Raw genomic sequence first — 17,199 nt, 5'->3', positions numbered from 1 at the left:
TTATTTAGTTATATATCTCATAAATTTATTACTGTAGTTCTTATTGTAATTAAACTTATGTTATAAATTTTTATATTCCACAAAGAAAAAATACATATGTTTTATTTGGATTATGTCCAGCACTGGTTTTACTTCGTTTTTGAAAGTCGCGCTCTTATCCTATCTTATAATCTTAGCCAATAGGTAGCAGGCCAGGCAGCGGCCGCAGCGCTGTAGTGATAAGTGCAGGGTGGCCAGATTTGGCGGTTTATCGCCAATTCCGCGATTTTTGAGAGGTTATTATCTCAAATGGCCTTTGGGACAAATCCCTTAGAAATAGAACGGATGGCCAATCCAAAACTACCATCTTAATTATTAAACTGAACTTTAAAATTAATTAATATTTTCATAATGAAAATAAATTTTGTGTTTGTACAAATTTTTTCGGCTAATTTCATAGGTTTTGGCGATTTCTCTCTTGGATCTGCCCACGGTCCCACCGTGTTCAAGCAGAAGTATAAGGAGAGTCGGACCCGAAAGTGCGCCATTTTCCTGCTGGCTTTTGATGAGTGAGGGTAAGCTGCGAATTTTGGGAGTAGTGACTTTGAAAATGTGGGAATTATTTATAGTTAATGGGTATTCAAATTTAAATATTAGGAAAAATTGAAAGAGTAGCGATTTATAAACGATGTTCAGGCTTTATTTTCTTCTTCCATTAAGGATTAAGTTAGATTCAAATAGATTTAGTTTGAATGTTGCATGTCCAAGGCCTAAGTTTAATGCCGGCGCTAGGCGGTTGCCGCGTGGTTCTGACATTACTTAGCCGGGATTGAAGAAATTGAATATATTAAATGCTAATGATGATTAAAGTTACTCTTAAAATGATGATGACTTAACTTCATCACCTACCGAATATCTATCTGATGCATTTATTTCAACTTAAACGACTTTTTATGTAAAATCTACAGTTGTCTCCTTCCTTAATGCTGACTCATTGTTACTTTGTTTTAGATCAAATCTGCAGTATGATTGTTAAAATGACTGGATTTTATCCTCAAGTTACAATGTAAGAACGTAATTTTAATTTTAAAATAAGTTAGAACCTTGTAAAGTGATGATATTATAGTTCAACTGTAATTAGCATTGATGATTTTTAGCATTTTTGTCTTTCGCTCCTATCTGATATACAATTAGGCTTAACTACCTTATTTCTGTGTTTTTAAGTTTCAACCCTAAAATAGCTAATTTTTTGCAGGCCTTTCTTTGACAAAATGAGGCGGAAGCGGAACAGGCCTTGGGATGCTGAATACACATGGGTAAGTTTCTTATTAATTAATTTATTTATTAATAATTCAGAATGATAAGATATGATGATCTAAATTTTATGAGTATTTGCTACTCTTGAGACTAATGATAGAAGATTTTAAAATCCTGAGGCTTATTAATTTAATTTTATTTCATTTGTACCAAAATTAATATCCAGAGTCTAATGATTATTTAATCCATTAGATTACGAAGTTGATACTTTGAACAAGGATCTTGTTAATGTAAGTATTAAATATTTAGTTATATTTAACAATTACTATAAATGTTTATGATGTATAAAATTGCTACCTGAAGTCTTGATGACGCACTTTCTTTACTACCACTAAGATCTCTGATGCTTAATTTCTTAAATTTACAGTTTTTTAAATACAAGAGTCATTAATTAATAATTAAGTCTTCAATTTTCTATAGATATTAATGCCATGATGTCATCATAGCAATCTGTTTGAAAAAGGCAAAATCAATGGTAAATATATATTATATCATATGCTTGTGCTGTTGTTAGTTTAATGATGACAAATTTAATTGGTCTACTGATTTTTTGATGAATCATATTAGCTCTATCTGATCATTTATCGTTAATTTAATGTGTTTAAAATTAAGTTTTGGAGATTAAATAAGGGGGTTTTTTTTTTTAATTTTTAATTACAGGTTTTGGTATTTGTTCCACAATGAAATTAGTGAACAAACTAATTAATATAAACAAACGCAGCTGAAATATGGTAATTAATAATAATTATTAGTTTTAAAAAAATTTTATGTTTTTTAAATAATGATGAGTTAAATATTAAGTGGGAATCTCAATGAAAAATTAGCTGATTAGACTTTTAAATCTTTAATACCTCTGAAAATTATTAATTTATTTTATATTTTTGATAATTAACTAGTTAAAAGTTGAGGAATTTTAATTATTTTTGTTTTAATTACAGGTTTTATTGTTAATTCCGTGATTAATTGGAGGAGATTATAACAAACCTTGTTCCATATTATGGTAATTTTTACATTTTCTTTAATAAAACTTTAATATTTAAAATGATGAGTTAAATATTAAGTGGGAATCTCAATGAAAAAATTAGCTGATTAGACTTTTAAATCTTTAATACCTCTGATAATTATTAATATATTAATTAATATTCTATTAGTATTTAATAATTATTTATTACATCAATTTAATACGAATTTTTAATGGTTCTAGGGATTGCTGATATGTGAATGAATAAATCTGGAATAATTCCCAGATTAATTAATTTAAGGTAATTAAAAGCTTAATTTAATTTTTAACTTCTTTGTTTTTTTTTTACAATGATGAACTTAAGATAGGGACACATGAGAAAAAAATCCTTGATTATTTATCGTATTCTGATCATACTTTTTAATTTTAAATTAGTTTAATTAATTTGTGTTTTGTAGTTTTTATTTAATTGAGTTTTATTTTTATTTTAGGTTGGCTTGATGATAATCAAATTTAAATGAGTTGAATTAGACTATTTTGTAAGTAACATTTGTTATTATTTTATATTTAATATTTATTTTACGTGATGAGCAATCACTCTTGATGTATCATGATAATTTTTAGTGTCTACGTGTTTCACCTGAATAATTTTAATTTAATTATCTTAATTATAAGGTTTCATTCAATGTTATTGATTATTTCTTTTGTTATTTTATAAATATTTTAGGCCACACGGAAGAAATCTTGGTGCGATAACGGAGGAAATTTTTAAGGTGTGATGTTTTTCTTAATATAGATAATTTATTCGCAAGGAAAAGTGATGATTCTATTTTTGCCAGATGATTATTAATGATATAAAACCTATAGTCCGTTCCATTAAATTATATCTGATACTTAATTTTTAAATATTTAACTTTTTTATTAAATCTAGTGGTTTTTTTAATGAAGGGTTTTTTATTATTTTCAGGTACGAATTATTGTATTTCTTGTATGAACAATAAAAATTACGTTTCGTTGTATTTATTCAATTTGTGTTATTAAATTAAAATAGGCTTAACTTAAATTAGTGATTTAATTACTATGCTGAAATTCCAAATTTATCATTGGTCAAGTGTTACGCTTCTTATCCAATCAGATCGCAGAATGGAACTAATTTGCATAAAACTGCAGTAGACGCGTTTTTCGTCGCGTAGGGACGATTGTTGTGTCTTGTAGTAGGGCGATTTTAAACTAATTAATAATATAAGTAATTTTTAATTAATAATGGCTGACGAAGTTCCATCAGTTAAAGAGCTGACGAAGCTTCGGGTGGTTGATTTAAAGCAACGTTTAGCGTCGTTAGGAATCAGTACATCGGGTAAATAACCCTCGTGTTTTCTTTTTCCTAAGCCTTGGCAGTTTTTTTTTTCTTCCGTTACGTTAAGCCTTTGCTAACTTCGAATGCACCTTGGATGAAGAATAGTTACACTTGGATATATCACTCGTAGTATAACGTGTGCTTCTGGCCGCGGTCGCGGAAATGTTTATTTTTTGGTTTCCGTTTGTTACGTCGTCTGCTCTGATTCCGTTTGAATTTGAAAAATAAACGGCGGTTAGGGTTAAGATCATTTTCAGTGGCTTTTGTTTATGCGGTGATTTATGATTATGGAAGTTTTAAAGATGAACTATTATTCTTCTAATTATTATAGTAGGTGACTTTATACTTTAAATATAATTACCTTCTATAATAAAAGAATCCAGTAAAGTTGATGTTTAAATAGTCCTAGGCCTTGGCTAAACTAAACACGTGTTTCTTGTTTGTTACGGGAGTTTCAAGATTTTCACACTACGCGGCGCGAAGGTCGCGTAAGCCATTTGTGGTCCAAAAATTTCTCGACTGATATATCCAAGTGTAACTATTCTTCATCCAAGAATGCACGTGCATTTTTTTCATTTACCGGCCGCTCAGATACCGGTATATTTGTATGGTATACTGAACTGATATTGATTTTCGACTCTTCCTTTATTTAGGCTTAAAAGCGGACTTAGTGAAGCGATTACACGAAGCTTTGATGGCTGTAAGTTTTATTTTTAACTCGAGTTATTTACAATCAAATGTTAAACTAATTTTTAATGAGATTACACACTCCTCCGGTTAATATTATAGCAAGAAGTGCAGGAAAATGACTTTGAGGAAATACATAGTGAAGAATATAACCCTCCCCAGATAATACCACAGGAGGAATTAGAGCCTCCACCTGAAGATCCTCTTCAACAGGAAAAAGAGTTATTTGAACATCAGAAAGAGGCATTAGCCTTTGAACAAGTACGTCTACTTGAAGAAGAGAAAGCCAGGCAAGATGTTGAACGTATTGAGCTTGGTAAACAGCAGCAACAAATGCTGGTTGATCACGAACAACAGCAGCAATTGATGGCTGAAACTCAACAACAGTTGTTATCTCAACAAGAAGTTGAAATGATTGAGAGGGGAAAGCAACAGCAACAGATATTGATGGAAATGAAACAGAATGAAGAATTAGCTAGAGAACATCGTGAAAGAATGTTGGTTGAAACCCAACAGAGAATGCTGGAACAACAGCAACATGAAGAACAACTTTTGCAACAACAAAAACAGGAGCAACTGTTGCAACTACAACAGGAACAACTCTTGCAACAACAACAACAGGAACAACTTTTACAGCAGGAGCAATTGCTGCAACAGCAACAACAAGAGCAATTATTGCAACAGCAACAACAGGAGCAATTATTGCAACAGCAACAACAGGAACAATTATTGCAACAGCAACAACAGGAACAATTATTGCAACAACAACAACAGGAGCAATTATTGAAGCAGCAACAAGAGGAATTATTGAAACAGCAACAACAAGAGCAGTTACTGAAACAGCAACAACAAGAGCAGTTATTGAAACAGCAACAAGAGGAATTGTTGAAACAGCAACAACAAGAGCAGTTACTGAAACAGCAACAAGAGGAATTGTTGAAACAGCAACAAGAGGAATTGTTGAAACAGCAACAAGAGGAATTGTTGAAACAGCAACAAGAGGAATTGTTGAAACAGCAACAAGAGGAATTGTTGAAACAGCAACAAGAGGAATTGTTGAAACAGCAACAACAGGAGCAGTTACTGAAACAGCAACAACAGGAGCAGTTACTGAAACAGCAACAACAAGAACAGTTACTGAAACAGCAACAACAGGAGCGATTATTGAAACAGCAACAAGAGGAATTGTTGAAACAGCAACAACAGGAAAAGATTTTGCAACAGCAACAACAAGAGCAGTTACTGAAACAGCAACAACAACAAGAGCAGTTACTGAAACAGCAACAACAGGAAAAGATTTTGCAACAGCAACAACAAGAGAAAATTTTGCAACAACAGCAGCAAGAGAAAATTTTGCAGCAGCAACAAATGGAGGAACAATTACTTCAACAGCGAGCTCAACAACAACTCGAAGAAAGGCAGTTTGTTCAACCACCCATAATTGCTGTTCCAGTTGCAGTACCCCAAAGTGTAGTTCAAGTATCAATGGCTGGAAGTTTCCCAGCAATTATATCAACTGCAGAAAACATAGTGCGTCCTGGAGAGTCTCATATTGTCTCTGTACCAATTGAACCGGCAATGACAGCTAATATTGCTGCTGCAACTCAAGTAGCTAGAAGAATCCCTCATTCTGGACCTCAAGCCTTGTTGATTCCACTAAACCCTGTCATGACGTCATCAGGTGCACTTCAGCCTGTAACCACCATGGCCGCGTCTTACCTGCGACCTAGTCAACCCTCAGTTGTTGTGGGACCTAATATGGATCATCCTCAAGTTAGCTTAGTTCGTACCATGGCCAATGAACCGGTCATGCAAGTACCTGTTATTCAGCAACAAAGGATTAGTGCCATTAGCGCTATTAGCGCCCCTTGTACCATCACTACAACCATGGCATCCACCATGAGTGGTCCCATGACTATGGCCAATATAACTCAATCTCCTTTGGTCTCTGTTGCTCCTGTTGTGATGTCAAGTCAACCTTTAGCCCAAATGGATCCACCCTCTCAACAAATTAGTTCGAGTCACTCTGCTCCGTTGATGCCCACTCCTCCAGGACCTCCTCTTATCTCTCAGCAACATCCAATCAATGAGCCTTTGATTCCTCAACCTCCTCATCAGTTTCCATTGCAAACTAGTCCTCCATCTGACAACGCTCCTTTATTACCAACACCATTGTTGGAATCTCCTAAACCGATGGTTTCAGCTCCCTTACTAGAACAACCCTTGATTCCACCATCAAACAACAATGCTCCTTTACTTCCCATGCCACCTCCAATGAGAAGCAATGATATAATGCCGCCACCTCCACCCCCAATGATGCAGCAAGATGATTTTGACGGACCTTTATTGCCAATTCCAGTGGATATGCAAGGCAACGAGATTCCTCCTAACACCATGGCTTATAGTCAAGAGAAGGAAGGAGGTGAGGGACAAGGACAATCGGGAGAGTATCCTTTACCAAGCGCCATAGAAAAGGTTTTGGCCTTGAAGAATGTCAGAGCTCAAGAAGTTGGTATGAATGCTGACGGAGAGTTGGAAGATAAGGCTAAGGAGGAAGAGGAAAAGAAAAAGCGACAAATTGAAAAGGAACAAGCTCCTCCCCAGATTATCAAACCTCTGGTTGCTGTTGACGAAGATGATGATGAACAGGATGAAGAAGAACAAGCTAATCAGGAGCCACCAACTCCAGTTTCCAAACAACCTAAAGAAGTATGAAGATTAACTTAAAGAGTGTAGATGGTTGTTTTGGTGTTAATTGCTTTAATTATTCGTCTTTCAGTCGAAAAATAAACGCAAGAAGATGAAGAAAAAACGTGCAAGACAAAGAAAAATGGAGCAGAGGAACAGTAATGATTTAAATGAGAAAGAATCTGAGCCACAAAAGGATCCAGAAGATAATGCTGCAGTTGAAATTGAGTATGATTAGAGATCTATTGAGTTAACTAATTAGTTTTTTCAGGTTTTTCTAACTTTAAATTAACTTCATTTAACTTTAGTTATGTACCTGATACAATGGAACCAAAAGACCCTCTCTATTTCCAATTTCTTCGCATCTTTGAGAAGTTTAAACTGCAAGAACCTGAGAAACCAAAACCAGAATTAACTGAGGAACAAATGAAAGAGTTGCAACGTCAAGAGGAAATCATGAATAGATTGGCTGAGAGAAAGAAACCGGCTGATATTGACGAGAAAGATGATGATGACGATGATGTAAGTATAATTACTCAACTGTAACTTTATCAACGCGGTACTTGTAATAAATAATTAATTTAATAATCCTTCAGAGAAAAGAGGAAGAAAAACCTAAACTTTCCAAGAGAAAGCTTAAAAAACTTAGTCGCATGAGTGTTGCCGAGTTAAAACAAAGAGTTAGTCGCCCAGAATTGGTTGAAATGCACGATGTCACTGCCAAAGATCCAGTACTTTTATTGCACTTAAAAGCGGCTAGAAATTCAGTTCCCGTTCCTAGACATTGGTGTTTTAAACGCAAATATCTTCAAGGAAAACGGGGTATCGAAAAACCACCCTTTTTATTGCCCGACTTCATCCGAAAAACGGGAATCATGGAAATGAGGCAAGCCCTACAGGAAAAGGAAGAAGCTAAGACCATGAAAGCCAAAATGAGGGAAAGAGTTCGCCCTAAAATGGGCAAAATTGATATTGATTATCAAAAATTACACGACGCTTTCTTTAAATGGCAAATTAAACCCAAAATGACAATTCACGGAGATTTATATTATGAAGGGAAAGAGTTTGAAACGCGATTGAAGGAGAAGAAACCGGGTGATTTGAGTGAAGAGTTGAGAATTGCTCTTGGAATGCCAACTGGACCTGTAAGTATTGTTGAGAGGAGTAAATAATAAATATCCCTGGCAATTACGTCCTTAAAATGGTATTTTAAGTACTTATAGCTTAAAATTTATATTTTCATTAATTGTAGAATCAAAATAAATGTCCCCCACCTTGGTTAATTGCCATGCAACGTTATGGACCACCTCCTTCATATCCAAACCTTAAAATTCCTGGCTTAAACGCGCCAATCCCTGATGTAAGTTTAATTAAAATCATCAAAAGGAAAAAGACCTCAATTAAATTTAATAATATTGAATTTTTCAGGGTTGCAGTTTTGGTTATCACGCTGGAGGTTGGGGAAAACCACCAGTAGATGAAATGGGACGACCCCTTTATGGAGACGTATTTAATACCCAATCAGGAGACCCTAATGTACGCCCCTTTAGACCTTGTTTGCTTTGTACTCCTTTTTTAGCGCGTTTAATTGACTTAATAATTTATATTTCAGTATAGCATGATTGACGAGGAAGTTGACAGAACATTATGGGGTGAACTTGAATCTGAAAGTTCCGAGTCCGAGGAAGAAGAATCGGAAGAAGAGGAAGAGGAAGAGGAAAAACCGGATGAAACTGGATTAGTGACTCCCGCTGAAGGTTTAGTAACACCCAGTGGTCTCAATTCTGTTCCAGCTGGAATGGAAACACCAGATATGATTGAACTTCGTAAACGGAAGATTGAATCTGAGATGGAAGGGTAAATAAATATAAATTAAGAAGTTGCTTAGTTTTAATTACAGTTTTAATTAATTTTTGTTTATTTATTTAATAGTGGGGAGACTCCTTCATTATATACAGTTTTGCCTGAAAGACAACCGGAAAGAATAGGAGCTTCTATGATGGGATCTACTCACATTTATGATGTTTCCGCTGTGAGTTGATGAATTTTCTTAGACCGAAATTAATTAATTTATTATAATAATTGCCATTTAACTTGAAAATATTTCAGGCTATGAATCCGGCTAAAGCTAGAGGAGTTACTGGAGCAATTGCTGGTTTAATGCCTCCTCAGGGAGTGGAAGTTACGTTGGATCCCAGTGAATTAGAGATGGATTCCGCCGCCATGGCTGCTCGTTATGAGCAAACAGTCAGGGAACAACAATCCCAATTGGCCAAAGAGGATCTTAGTGATATGGTTGCCGAACACGCTGCCAGACAAAAGAATAAACGAAAAAAGCAACAACAGCAAGATACTGGAAAAACGGCAAAAAAATACAAAGAATTCAAATTTTAAACCTAAAAAGATTTTGGACCAAAATTTATTATTTTTTAAAAATAACAAAATGAAAATGTATTCGTTTATTTCACGCTTTTTCTTTATCTTTATTTCAAATGTAAGTTAGTTAGCCCTTTCACCACCATCAAATGTTTAATAAACATAAATGTTTCCCCTCAGAAGTTAATTATTTTCTTGGCAAGCTTTAGAGTACGCTTCAAAAGCGGATAGACGATACTGCTTAGCAGTTTCAGATGGATTTGAGGCTTCATAGATTCCTCTACCAACTATGATAATGTCCGCTCCTTTATTCAAGATCGCCTCGCTAGGAGTAGAGTATTGTTGGCCTAAATTGTCACCGCCTGACTCGAATTTAACACCTTGAAGATTGATTCAATTGTAAGTTGTTAATTTTAAGTCAACTTGGAAGGGGGAGGGAGGGGAAGGTGGGCGTGGGCGTTTACCTGGCATCATATTCAATAATGTTGAATCTTCGGAAACTCTGGATTGACAAATGAATCCAATAATAAAGTCCTGGTGTTTTTTAGCCAATGCTACAGTTGCTACAAGATATTTTTACAAAATTGTTTTTAGATAATTTTGAGTTTTTAGTAGTTTAAAGGTGGAATTCATAAACGTCGGACGCAACGCAATTTAGTACAGGCAAAGGCAGGGCGTCGTGCACAAACGTCTGCCTTTTGCGCACGACGCCCTGCCTCTGCCTGTACTAAATTGCGTTACGTCCGACGTTTATGAATTCCACCTTTAGGTCACTTTAACATTGCAAGGTGTAATTTTACCTTCAGTATACTCTTTGTTGATCATATTTCCATCTGAACTCATTTCCGCGATTAATAGACATCCCCTGTTCATTCCCTTAGCTCCTTTCTTAAGTCCTTCAATTATACCGGGTCCTGGTAACGAGTGAGCGTTTGTTATATCAGCCCATTGCGAGATTTGGTAAAGACCAGAGGTGTATTGTAATTTAACGGTGTTTCCAATATCCGCAAATTTCCTATGAAAGTTAAATAAGTTAGTTAGTTAATTACTAATTTACTTTAAATTAATAATCTTAATTATAATTACCTATCTTCAAATAGAAGAAAATTATGTTTTTTAGCGATAGAAACTAATTTCTCGCACTTTTTCATATCAAAATCTTTTAATATATCAATGTGGGTTTTTAAAATGCATATTTGAGGTCCAATTTCTTCAGCCAACTATAAATTAAATTTAAAGTTTAATTTAATATAGATTTTAGATTTTGTTGTTTTATACTTTTAAAAGTTCATCAAACGAAGTAACATCCCCAGAAACGCATAAATTTGTTTGTTTATCTTCCATTAGTTGGAAAAGTTGTTTTGAAAGTTTATGGGAACATATTTCAGCTCTTTTAGAAAACGGCAGTCGGGGCTGTAATATATTTTGTTGCAATTTTTTACCTTAAAATTCCATTGATTTAATTTTTATTTTACCATTTGGTGATTTTTCCCAATCAAACCTTCTTGGTTAGCCTTCAAGTAACTTTTATAACGTTCAACAATATCTGATTCAATTGTTTTTAACCTCAAAAGTGTCTCTAAGAGCTCTGTTGATTTATAAACGCTACGGAGGTCAATTCCCTTGTTTTTTAAGTTATCAGCCCCTCCTTGTTCGCGGTTTACCAAGACAACCGCGTCTGTTACTTTCAAACCAACAATTTCAAGCTCCTAAAACCATAAAATAATCAATTAGGCTTAGCATAATTGCGCAATGTTTCATGTTGTTGAATAACCTGGACAGTTTCGTAAACGCTAGAACCACTAGTAACAACGTCTTCAATCACTAAACATTTTTGTCCCTTCTCAAATCTACCTTCAACCATACATCTGGTGCCATAATCCTTAACTTTACTTCGTTTTAGAACCATGGGAATGTTATGTTTGACAGCTATACACTAAATTTTTAAAGTTTTAGCCAGTACTTATTAAAATGTCACCTAAGTTTACCGTTGCTAAAGGTAAAGCGGTGTAAGGAACTCCGCAAACAACATCAAATTTTAAATCCTTCACTTTTTCCCATAGAGCGTCACATACTTGGGACTACATAAAGGTTTAAAGGTAAGTTAACATATAACAGGTAAATGTGGCGCTCTATTACCAGAACATCGGGGAACGATATTATAACTCTCAAATCAAAGTAAACAGGAGCAACAGAACCGGATTTTAAAAGAAAAGAACCAGTTTTAATTGCTCCAACTTCGTGAAGCTTTTGTAATAAGTTTTCTCGTTGGGATTCATCCATTTTTCTTCAGGGTTTAGAATATAGATAGATTAACTTTGGCAAAATTGGAAATGTGACCTTTGATCGTTTTTCTACTTTTATCTTTATTATGGTAGATTATCTTGCACAAACAATGAATCACGAGAGTTCAAATATTTAAATTTCCTACCAAAATATGAATTGTAATATTTTTGATACACGTGGTGGAATTGGGTCACCACGTGGTCGCTTGTGGGTGACCTCTGTCAGAAACGATCGATGTCAAAAAATTAATCAGCAGACGACATAACAAAAATTTAGGGTTTCTGCAGCAATAATGTGAAAATGGTTTAGTTATTTTAAATTAAATCGGTTTAATTTCTATTTGTTTTTAATATTTGGGTTATAGTTGAGAAATGAAAGTGTTTTATTTACACGCTATATCATGTTCATTTCGATTTTTATTTGGTTATACATTGCATTCGCTAAATCAGTTGCCTTAGGAGGAGGTAAGCCTTGGCCAGCATCGTCATAGGAAAATGGTACTTAAATAAAGTTAAATCACGATTAATTTTGATATTTCAGGTGATATCCTTGTTAATGTTCAAACAATACCCTCTGATACTGTAATTAAAAATGCCAGCGAGGATTTGAACTTAACTTGTCGCGTTAACTCGAATGCCTCACCTCGGTTAGTCTTATAATAATTTGAGATTCTGTTGAATATTGTTACTTATCTTTCTTAAATTTACCATAAAAGGTACCAAGTATCGTGGATACTTCCAATAAAAAAGAGCTCAGAAAACGAAAATGCCAGAATCAGCATTTTTAAGCAACAAACAGAGTTGACAGTCACTATACATCATGTGAGTTTGTTTTAATCTCAATTATAAATTATAATTAATTATTTTAATTTATCAACAGTTACAAGAAAGTGATTCAGGCCAGTACACCTGCGAAGTTATGGGAAATGGGATTCAGATGAAAAGCATTGTTAAAGTTACTGTTAAATCTACTGGTAGGTTAAAGGAAAAGAAAAGATCCTGGTTCTGAAAGAACCTCCTTTTTCTAAATATAAAAAGGAAAATATTAAAATAAAATAAATTATCTCTTATTGCAAAATAATTAGCATTTAATTAGTGTTAAAAAAACAAAGACTACAGCCTCCATGCTTGGATGAAGAATAGTTACACTTGGATATATCAGTCGAGAAATTTTTGGACCACAAATGGCTTACGCGACCTTCGCGCCGCGTAGTGTGAAAATCTTGAAACTCCCGTAACAAACAAGAAACACGTGTTTAGTTTAGCCAAGGCCTAGGACTATTTAAACATCAACTTTACTGGATTCTTTTATTATAGAAGGTAATTATATTTAAAGTATAAAGTCACCTACTATAATAATTAGAAGAATAATAGTTCATCTTTAAAACTTCCATAATCATAAATCACCGCATAAACAAAAGCCACTGAAAATGATCTTAACCCTAACCGCCGTTTATTTTTCAAATTCAAACGGAATCAGAGCAGACGACGTAACAAACGGAAACCAAAAAATAAACATTTCCGCGACCGCGGCCAGAAGCACACGTTATACTACGAGTGATATATCCAAGTGTAACTATTCTTCATCCAAGCTCCATGTTTAGAGGCCTTTGCTAACCATAACCCCAAAAGGTCACTGTGTTAATAAGGTGGTGACATCTCCACACTGGCCCTGAAACCCCACCTCCCCCCCCCCCGAATCTTTTACCATAGCCAACTCGATCACGCGCAACACGACTCAAACTGCTCCACTATAGCATTACACCCAACTTTGGAGGCTCATAACTCTGGTTCTATTAGAGATAAGGGGATGCCCTTTGAGTATGTTATAGACCTATTTACCCCCCATTCAACCATACTAAAGACTTGGGATTAAGACAAACAGGGGCCGAGTAATTAAGCAAAATGTTCACAAACATACAAGCCTCCATAGGAATAGCATTACACCCAAATTTGGAGGCTCACAACTCTTCTACTAGAGTTAGGCGGATTTTTGCAAGCTCTAGTGGACAATGTCCTATGAATTTTCTAGTCAAAGGAAGGGTCACTGGACACGTGTCCCATAAGAAATTTTTCATATTTCCGGCCCTGACCCTTATTCCTACCAAAAGCGTATAGAAAGGGCGGATGTGGAGACCACATTGGCAACCCCCCGCCTCACTATTCCCACGACTAGGTGGAATGTGGCAAAATAGTGTCCCATCTTCATAGTCCAGCTATCAAAACTTCAGCAAAAGCTATTGGTCAAAATGTCCAGTGACCCCCTTATAGCGTTTTCCTTTGTGTCCTCGCGGAGCGCTCCCATGGAGGATAAAAACTAGGAGATCCTATTCTTCAAAAACAGTCTTTAACGAAGCGGGAAACTACTACTACCATTTTTATTGCTCCTTGGGAGCGCTCCGCGAGGACCCAAAGGAAAACGCTATTAGTTTTGAAAAATTTATGGGAGATTTTAAAATTTTATTGGACAATGCCCAGTGTCCTGTGCTTATTTGCGTTCCAACCTATGAGATTGTCCAGGGCCGGAAATAAAAAAAACATTTTATAGGACATTGTCCATTGGAGTGTACAAAAATAGTGTAGCATCTTCAAAACTTAGGTAAAATTTATTGGTCAAGTGTCCAGTGACCCTCTTAGTTTTTAAAACATTTATGGGACATTTTAAAAATTCATTAAACAATGTCCAGTGTTCTTTGCTTATTTCCGGCCCTGCTCGTGTGGGTTCTGGCTAGCAGACGTCTCTAAACATGTTCATTCGAATCATTTACAGAGACTCAAGCCCATCTTTGTTCGGAAACGTTTTTCCCTTGCACGAGAACCCAATGTATCCCAAAAAGATACTTGTGCGATGGCTACCTTGATTGTTTTGACGGTAAAGACGAGTCCCCTCAATTCTGCGGTACTGACGTTTGCAAGGGGAAAATACAGTGTGATGATGGTCGATGTTTGGCACCCGAACTTTGCTGTGATCCCTTGAAAAATGATGACTGTCGACCATATTTAGTGCCTTGTTGCCAAAAAGCTTTACAGATTACAACTGGTAATTAAAATAAGTTTAATTAACTTTAAATTATTTATGTTTAAATTAAAATGATCTTATTTCAGAAGTGGATACTCCAGATTCAAACTTAAAAGCCAAATTTCGCGATATCACTTTTAAGCAATCTACAGTTTACACTATTGTTAGCTGCATTGCCGCATTTATCTTCGTAACTCTAATAATTATCATGGGATTCTTTCGATTTCATATGAAACGTTCGGCAATGTTATTGACTGCAAACAGTCAATTAAGGACATCGAATTATTCAAATAGAAGTAATTACAGAAACGGACCTGCCTCTCGACGTTTCTTCTATTGGCCTTGGAGAACGCTAAGGACAACTAGACCTTGTCCAGAGACCCGGGTAAGAATTTGTAATATTACTGTCCCCCCTTCGTTTTCCTCCTGTATATGTCTTTATATATACTTGATCTTCATAGTGGAACGAAACTGATGAAGATCAAGTCAGCGGAGAGACTCTTTGTCAATCTCAGCTACCTCATCCTTATCCCTGTACTATATCGTCAACGGGAAGCTTCATCATAATGTATAGCGGCCCAAATGGCATTAAAATCATGGAACGTTTGCCTAAACCTCCACCTTATTCAGAATCCCCGCCCCCATTACAAATGAGGCCCCTTCCTAATGATGATTTAACAGTTTTGGGACCTCCTCCCCTATATCAAAGCGTGGAAAATATTGGAACACCTCAAGGGGAAGCCGTTTAAGATCAATTTTTAATTAATCATGCCAAATCTTTACGCGCTATCTTTCCGGAGTGTGAAATCTCAAATTCCTAGGTTTTTAATCAAACCCCGTGTTTTTTTAAGTTAACTAAATTTGTATGTTTTAGTTAGTTTTTAATCGGAATACGTTATTATTTACGTGTAATAACTTTTAAAGTAACCTCGAGTGTTTTTTTTTTACACAAAGTTTTTAACCCTAACTTGCTAAGCCTAACTATTGTTTGTAACTTCTTAAGTAATTTTAGTCTAATGTTTTTTTATTCATCTATACATATTTTCAATGATGTAAAACTCTCAAAATATGTAGTTTAAACATTATTAAAATTTCGCTCTTTAAAATTGAAATTTGCCGCCAATTTAAAATAATTATTTATATCTGGCAAACCTGCTGCACATAGTCGACATGGGGTCACAGGTCAGCAGTACGCCAGACGCCAAGATGGCGGCTTCTCTGTGATACCAACAGTCTGAGATTCTTAACGAATTTTTGGTAAGTAAATTAGTCTTAATTATGATTAAACATAATCAAAATAACGCGAAATATTAAATAAGAAACCTTTTAGAATAGTAATAATAATGTTTCTGTAAGCTGTTAACCGTCAATTAGCCATATGCCTGATAAGCGGCCAAAATTGGAACCATGGATTTATAATAGAAGCTTACGCTTCCTGGATATTCCACTCGCCTTAAAACGCGCACATTTATTCCTCGTCTGAAATGGCGCGAGCTAGTACCAGCCTGGCACGCGCGTTTGTGACGTAGAATTTGAGGCAAATTCAGAGGGGGGGTGGAAGTTTTTCACGCGCTTGAGTTTTAATTTTTAATAGCGCGCGTGAAACAATTTTTAGAAAAGTGCGCGCGCCGAGAGAAAAAGTTTGCCTCAATTTCTACGTCATCAGCACCCCCCAGTCCCCATCCGCGCGAATTTTTATGATATAAATGTGTTTAAAATCAAAATGCCTTGCTGAAGGCTACAGTGAAATATCCAGGAAGCGTAAGCTTCTATTATAAATCCATGGTTTGACTTATTATGCGCTAAGGTCATCCTTATGATAGTTCCAATTTTGGCCGCTAGGATTCTCTAGAAGTGAGTGGAGGTATTCATTACGAAAATTTGGGACGGCCAAATCACAAACGTAAGTCAGAGCCTTTGTATTTAATATAAGAATAATCTAGGAAATAAAACCAAATGCACCATTAACGAATTATGGTCCAGATAATGGTTTTAATTTAATAATAACTTAAGTCAAGTGTTTAAATATTACGCCTTGGTAAAACCACCATGACGGGTGAACCACTTATTATATTGTGGGCAGCAATATAGTAGTAAAATAACTCGATAAATAGGCATATAAATTATGAATAAATTGGGCCCATTATACATTAAATTTAATTACATTAACCCTAGTACGTGAAATAAGCTTCTCTAATGTCACTAAAAGATGGCGTCGTAAGCCAAGGCGTCTATATAAATTGGTCAATCACCTTTGACCCGGCTGCTACAACTATTAACCTTTCCCTGATCAATGCCATTGCTAATCTTCTTAAATGAAAATATTTTATCGTAAAGACCAAAACAAACTTAAGCCTTTGCTTTTGAATTTAATTTCAAAGCGACAATTTTATTACTCGCGAAAGGGAAAAATATTTTGATGCGTGAAATTGAACGATAATTAGGGGGTTTGAGTCAAGATTAACCCCTCTGAAGGGTGTTATTATGATGTAAGAATTAAATGAGGCGATTTGAAACCCCATTTTTACTG

The 17,199-nt window shown here is 35.2% G+C and overlaps 3 protein-coding genes, 2 long non-coding RNA genes and 1 other non-coding gene across 7 annotated transcripts; 4 read left to right on the top strand and 2 right to left on the bottom strand.

Moving 5' to 3' along the window:
• Positions 1-248: 248 nt before the first annotated feature.
• LOC149673679 (uncharacterized) lies at positions 249-3,280 on the top strand. The gene is made up of 10 exons (XR_016366899.1): positions 249-554; positions 991-1,045; positions 1,235-1,295; positions 1,489-1,526; positions 1,717-1,771; positions 1,957-2,027; positions 2,235-2,296; positions 2,501-2,558; positions 2,749-2,796; positions 2,985-3,280. It is a non-coding gene; the product is annotated as an uncharacterized LOC149673679 (long non-coding RNA).
• On the top strand, positions 1,083-1,170 carry LOC149673680 (small nucleolar RNA snR60/Z15/Z230/Z193/J17). The gene has a single exon (XR_016367057.1). It is a non-coding gene; the product is annotated as a small nucleolar RNA snR60/Z15/Z230/Z193/J17 (small nucleolar RNA).
• Positions 3,281-3,418: 138 nt separating the features above from the next.
• On the top strand, positions 3,419-9,547 carry LOC149673677 (uncharacterized). The gene is made up of 11 exons (XM_089839315.1): positions 3,419-3,614; positions 4,268-4,314; positions 4,404-7,010; positions 7,081-7,217; positions 7,298-7,511; positions 7,586-8,134; positions 8,242-8,349; positions 8,418-8,525; positions 8,602-8,846; positions 8,922-9,021; positions 9,099-9,547. The coding sequence occupies exons 1-11, from the start codon at positions 3,521-3,523 to the stop codon at positions 9,381-9,383; spliced, it is 4,494 nt and encodes a 1,497-aa protein (XP_089695441.1). The 5' UTR covers positions 3,419-3,520; the 3' UTR covers positions 9,384-9,547.
• LOC149673678 (uncharacterized) lies at positions 3,436-4,308 on the bottom strand. The gene is made up of 2 exons (XR_016366901.1): positions 4,176-4,308; positions 3,436-3,703 (listed from the first exon to the last, which is right to left on the bottom strand). It is a non-coding gene; the product is annotated as an uncharacterized LOC149673678 (long non-coding RNA).
• Positions 9,372-11,848, bottom strand: r-l (rudimentary-like). Its single transcript, XM_089839327.1, has 9 exons — positions 11,505-11,848; positions 11,354-11,446; positions 11,140-11,301; positions 10,841-11,074; positions 10,644-10,778; positions 10,452-10,585; positions 10,166-10,380; positions 9,830-9,928; positions 9,372-9,745 (listed from the first exon to the last, which is right to left on the bottom strand). Exons 1-9 carry the CDS (start codon positions 11,646-11,648, stop codon positions 9,549-9,551), a joined length of 1,413 nt encoding a protein of 470 aa, XP_089695453.1. The 5' UTR covers positions 11,649-11,848; the 3' UTR covers positions 9,372-9,548.
• Positions 11,849-11,907: 59 nt separating this feature from the next.
• LOC149673675 (uncharacterized) lies at positions 11,908-15,781 on the top strand. 2 transcript variants are annotated; one of them, XM_089839330.1, is made up of 7 exons: positions 11,908-12,115; positions 12,192-12,297; positions 12,367-12,472; positions 12,531-12,624; positions 14,421-14,690; positions 14,759-15,054; positions 15,131-15,781. In XM_089839330.1, exons 1-7 carry the CDS (start codon positions 12,052-12,054, stop codon positions 15,416-15,418), a joined length of 1,224 nt encoding a protein of 407 aa, XP_089695456.1. In that variant the 5' UTR covers positions 11,908-12,051; the 3' UTR covers positions 15,419-15,781. The 2 variants fall into 2 exon arrangements, with proteins under 2 accessions (XP_089695456.1, XP_089695455.1); XM_089839329.1 differs by having other exon boundaries at positions 14,756-15,054.
• Positions 15,782-17,199: the final 1,418 nt, after the last annotated feature.

The sequence above is a fragment of the Phalangium opilio genome, unplaced genomic scaffold (assembly GCF_054372755.1).
Source record: "Phalangium opilio isolate 3A_F unplaced genomic scaffold, DU_Popi_V2 ptg000048l_1, whole genome shotgun sequence".
NCBI classification, from domain to species: domain Eukaryota; kingdom Metazoa; phylum Arthropoda; class Arachnida; order Opiliones; family Phalangiidae; genus Phalangium; species Phalangium opilio.
Note: the sequence above shows the minus strand (reverse complement) of the source record. Positions and strands in the feature narration are given on the sequence as shown.

Coding starts and splice junctions, on each gene's coding strand:
- LOC149673677 (XM_089839315.1), top strand. CDS start 3,521: ATGGCTGACGAAGTTCCATCAGTTAAAGAGCTGACGAAGCTTCGGGTG. Junction 3,615..4,267: donor GTTAGGAATCAGTACATCGG/GTAAATAACCCT, acceptor TCCTTTATTTAG/GCTTAAAAGCGGACTTAGTG. Junction 8,526..8,601: donor CCCAATCAGGAGACCCTAAT/GTACGCCCCTTT, acceptor TTTATATTTCAG/TATAGCATGATTGACGAGGA.
- r-l (XM_089839327.1), bottom strand. CDS start 11,648: ATGGATGAATCCCAACGAGAAAACTTATTACAAAAGCTTCACGAAGTT. Junction 11,075..11,139: donor GCGTTTACGAAACTGTCCAG/GTTATTCAACAA, acceptor TTATGGTTTTAG/GAGCTTGAAATTGTTGGTTT. Junction 10,779..10,840: donor TTGGGAAAAATCACCAAATG/GTAAAATAAAAA, acceptor AATATATTACAG/CCCCGACTGCCGTTTTCTAA.
- LOC149673675 (XM_089839329.1), top strand. CDS start 12,052: ATGTTCATTTCGATTTTTATTTGGTTATACATTGCATTCGCTAAATCA. Junction 12,116..12,191: donor ATCAGTTGCCTTAGGAGGAG/GTAAGCCTTGGC, acceptor TTGATATTTCAG/GTGATATCCTTGTTAATGTT. Junction 14,691..14,755: donor AGCTTTACAGATTACAACTG/GTAATTAAAATA, acceptor ATCTTATTTCAG/AAGTGGATACTCCAGATTCA.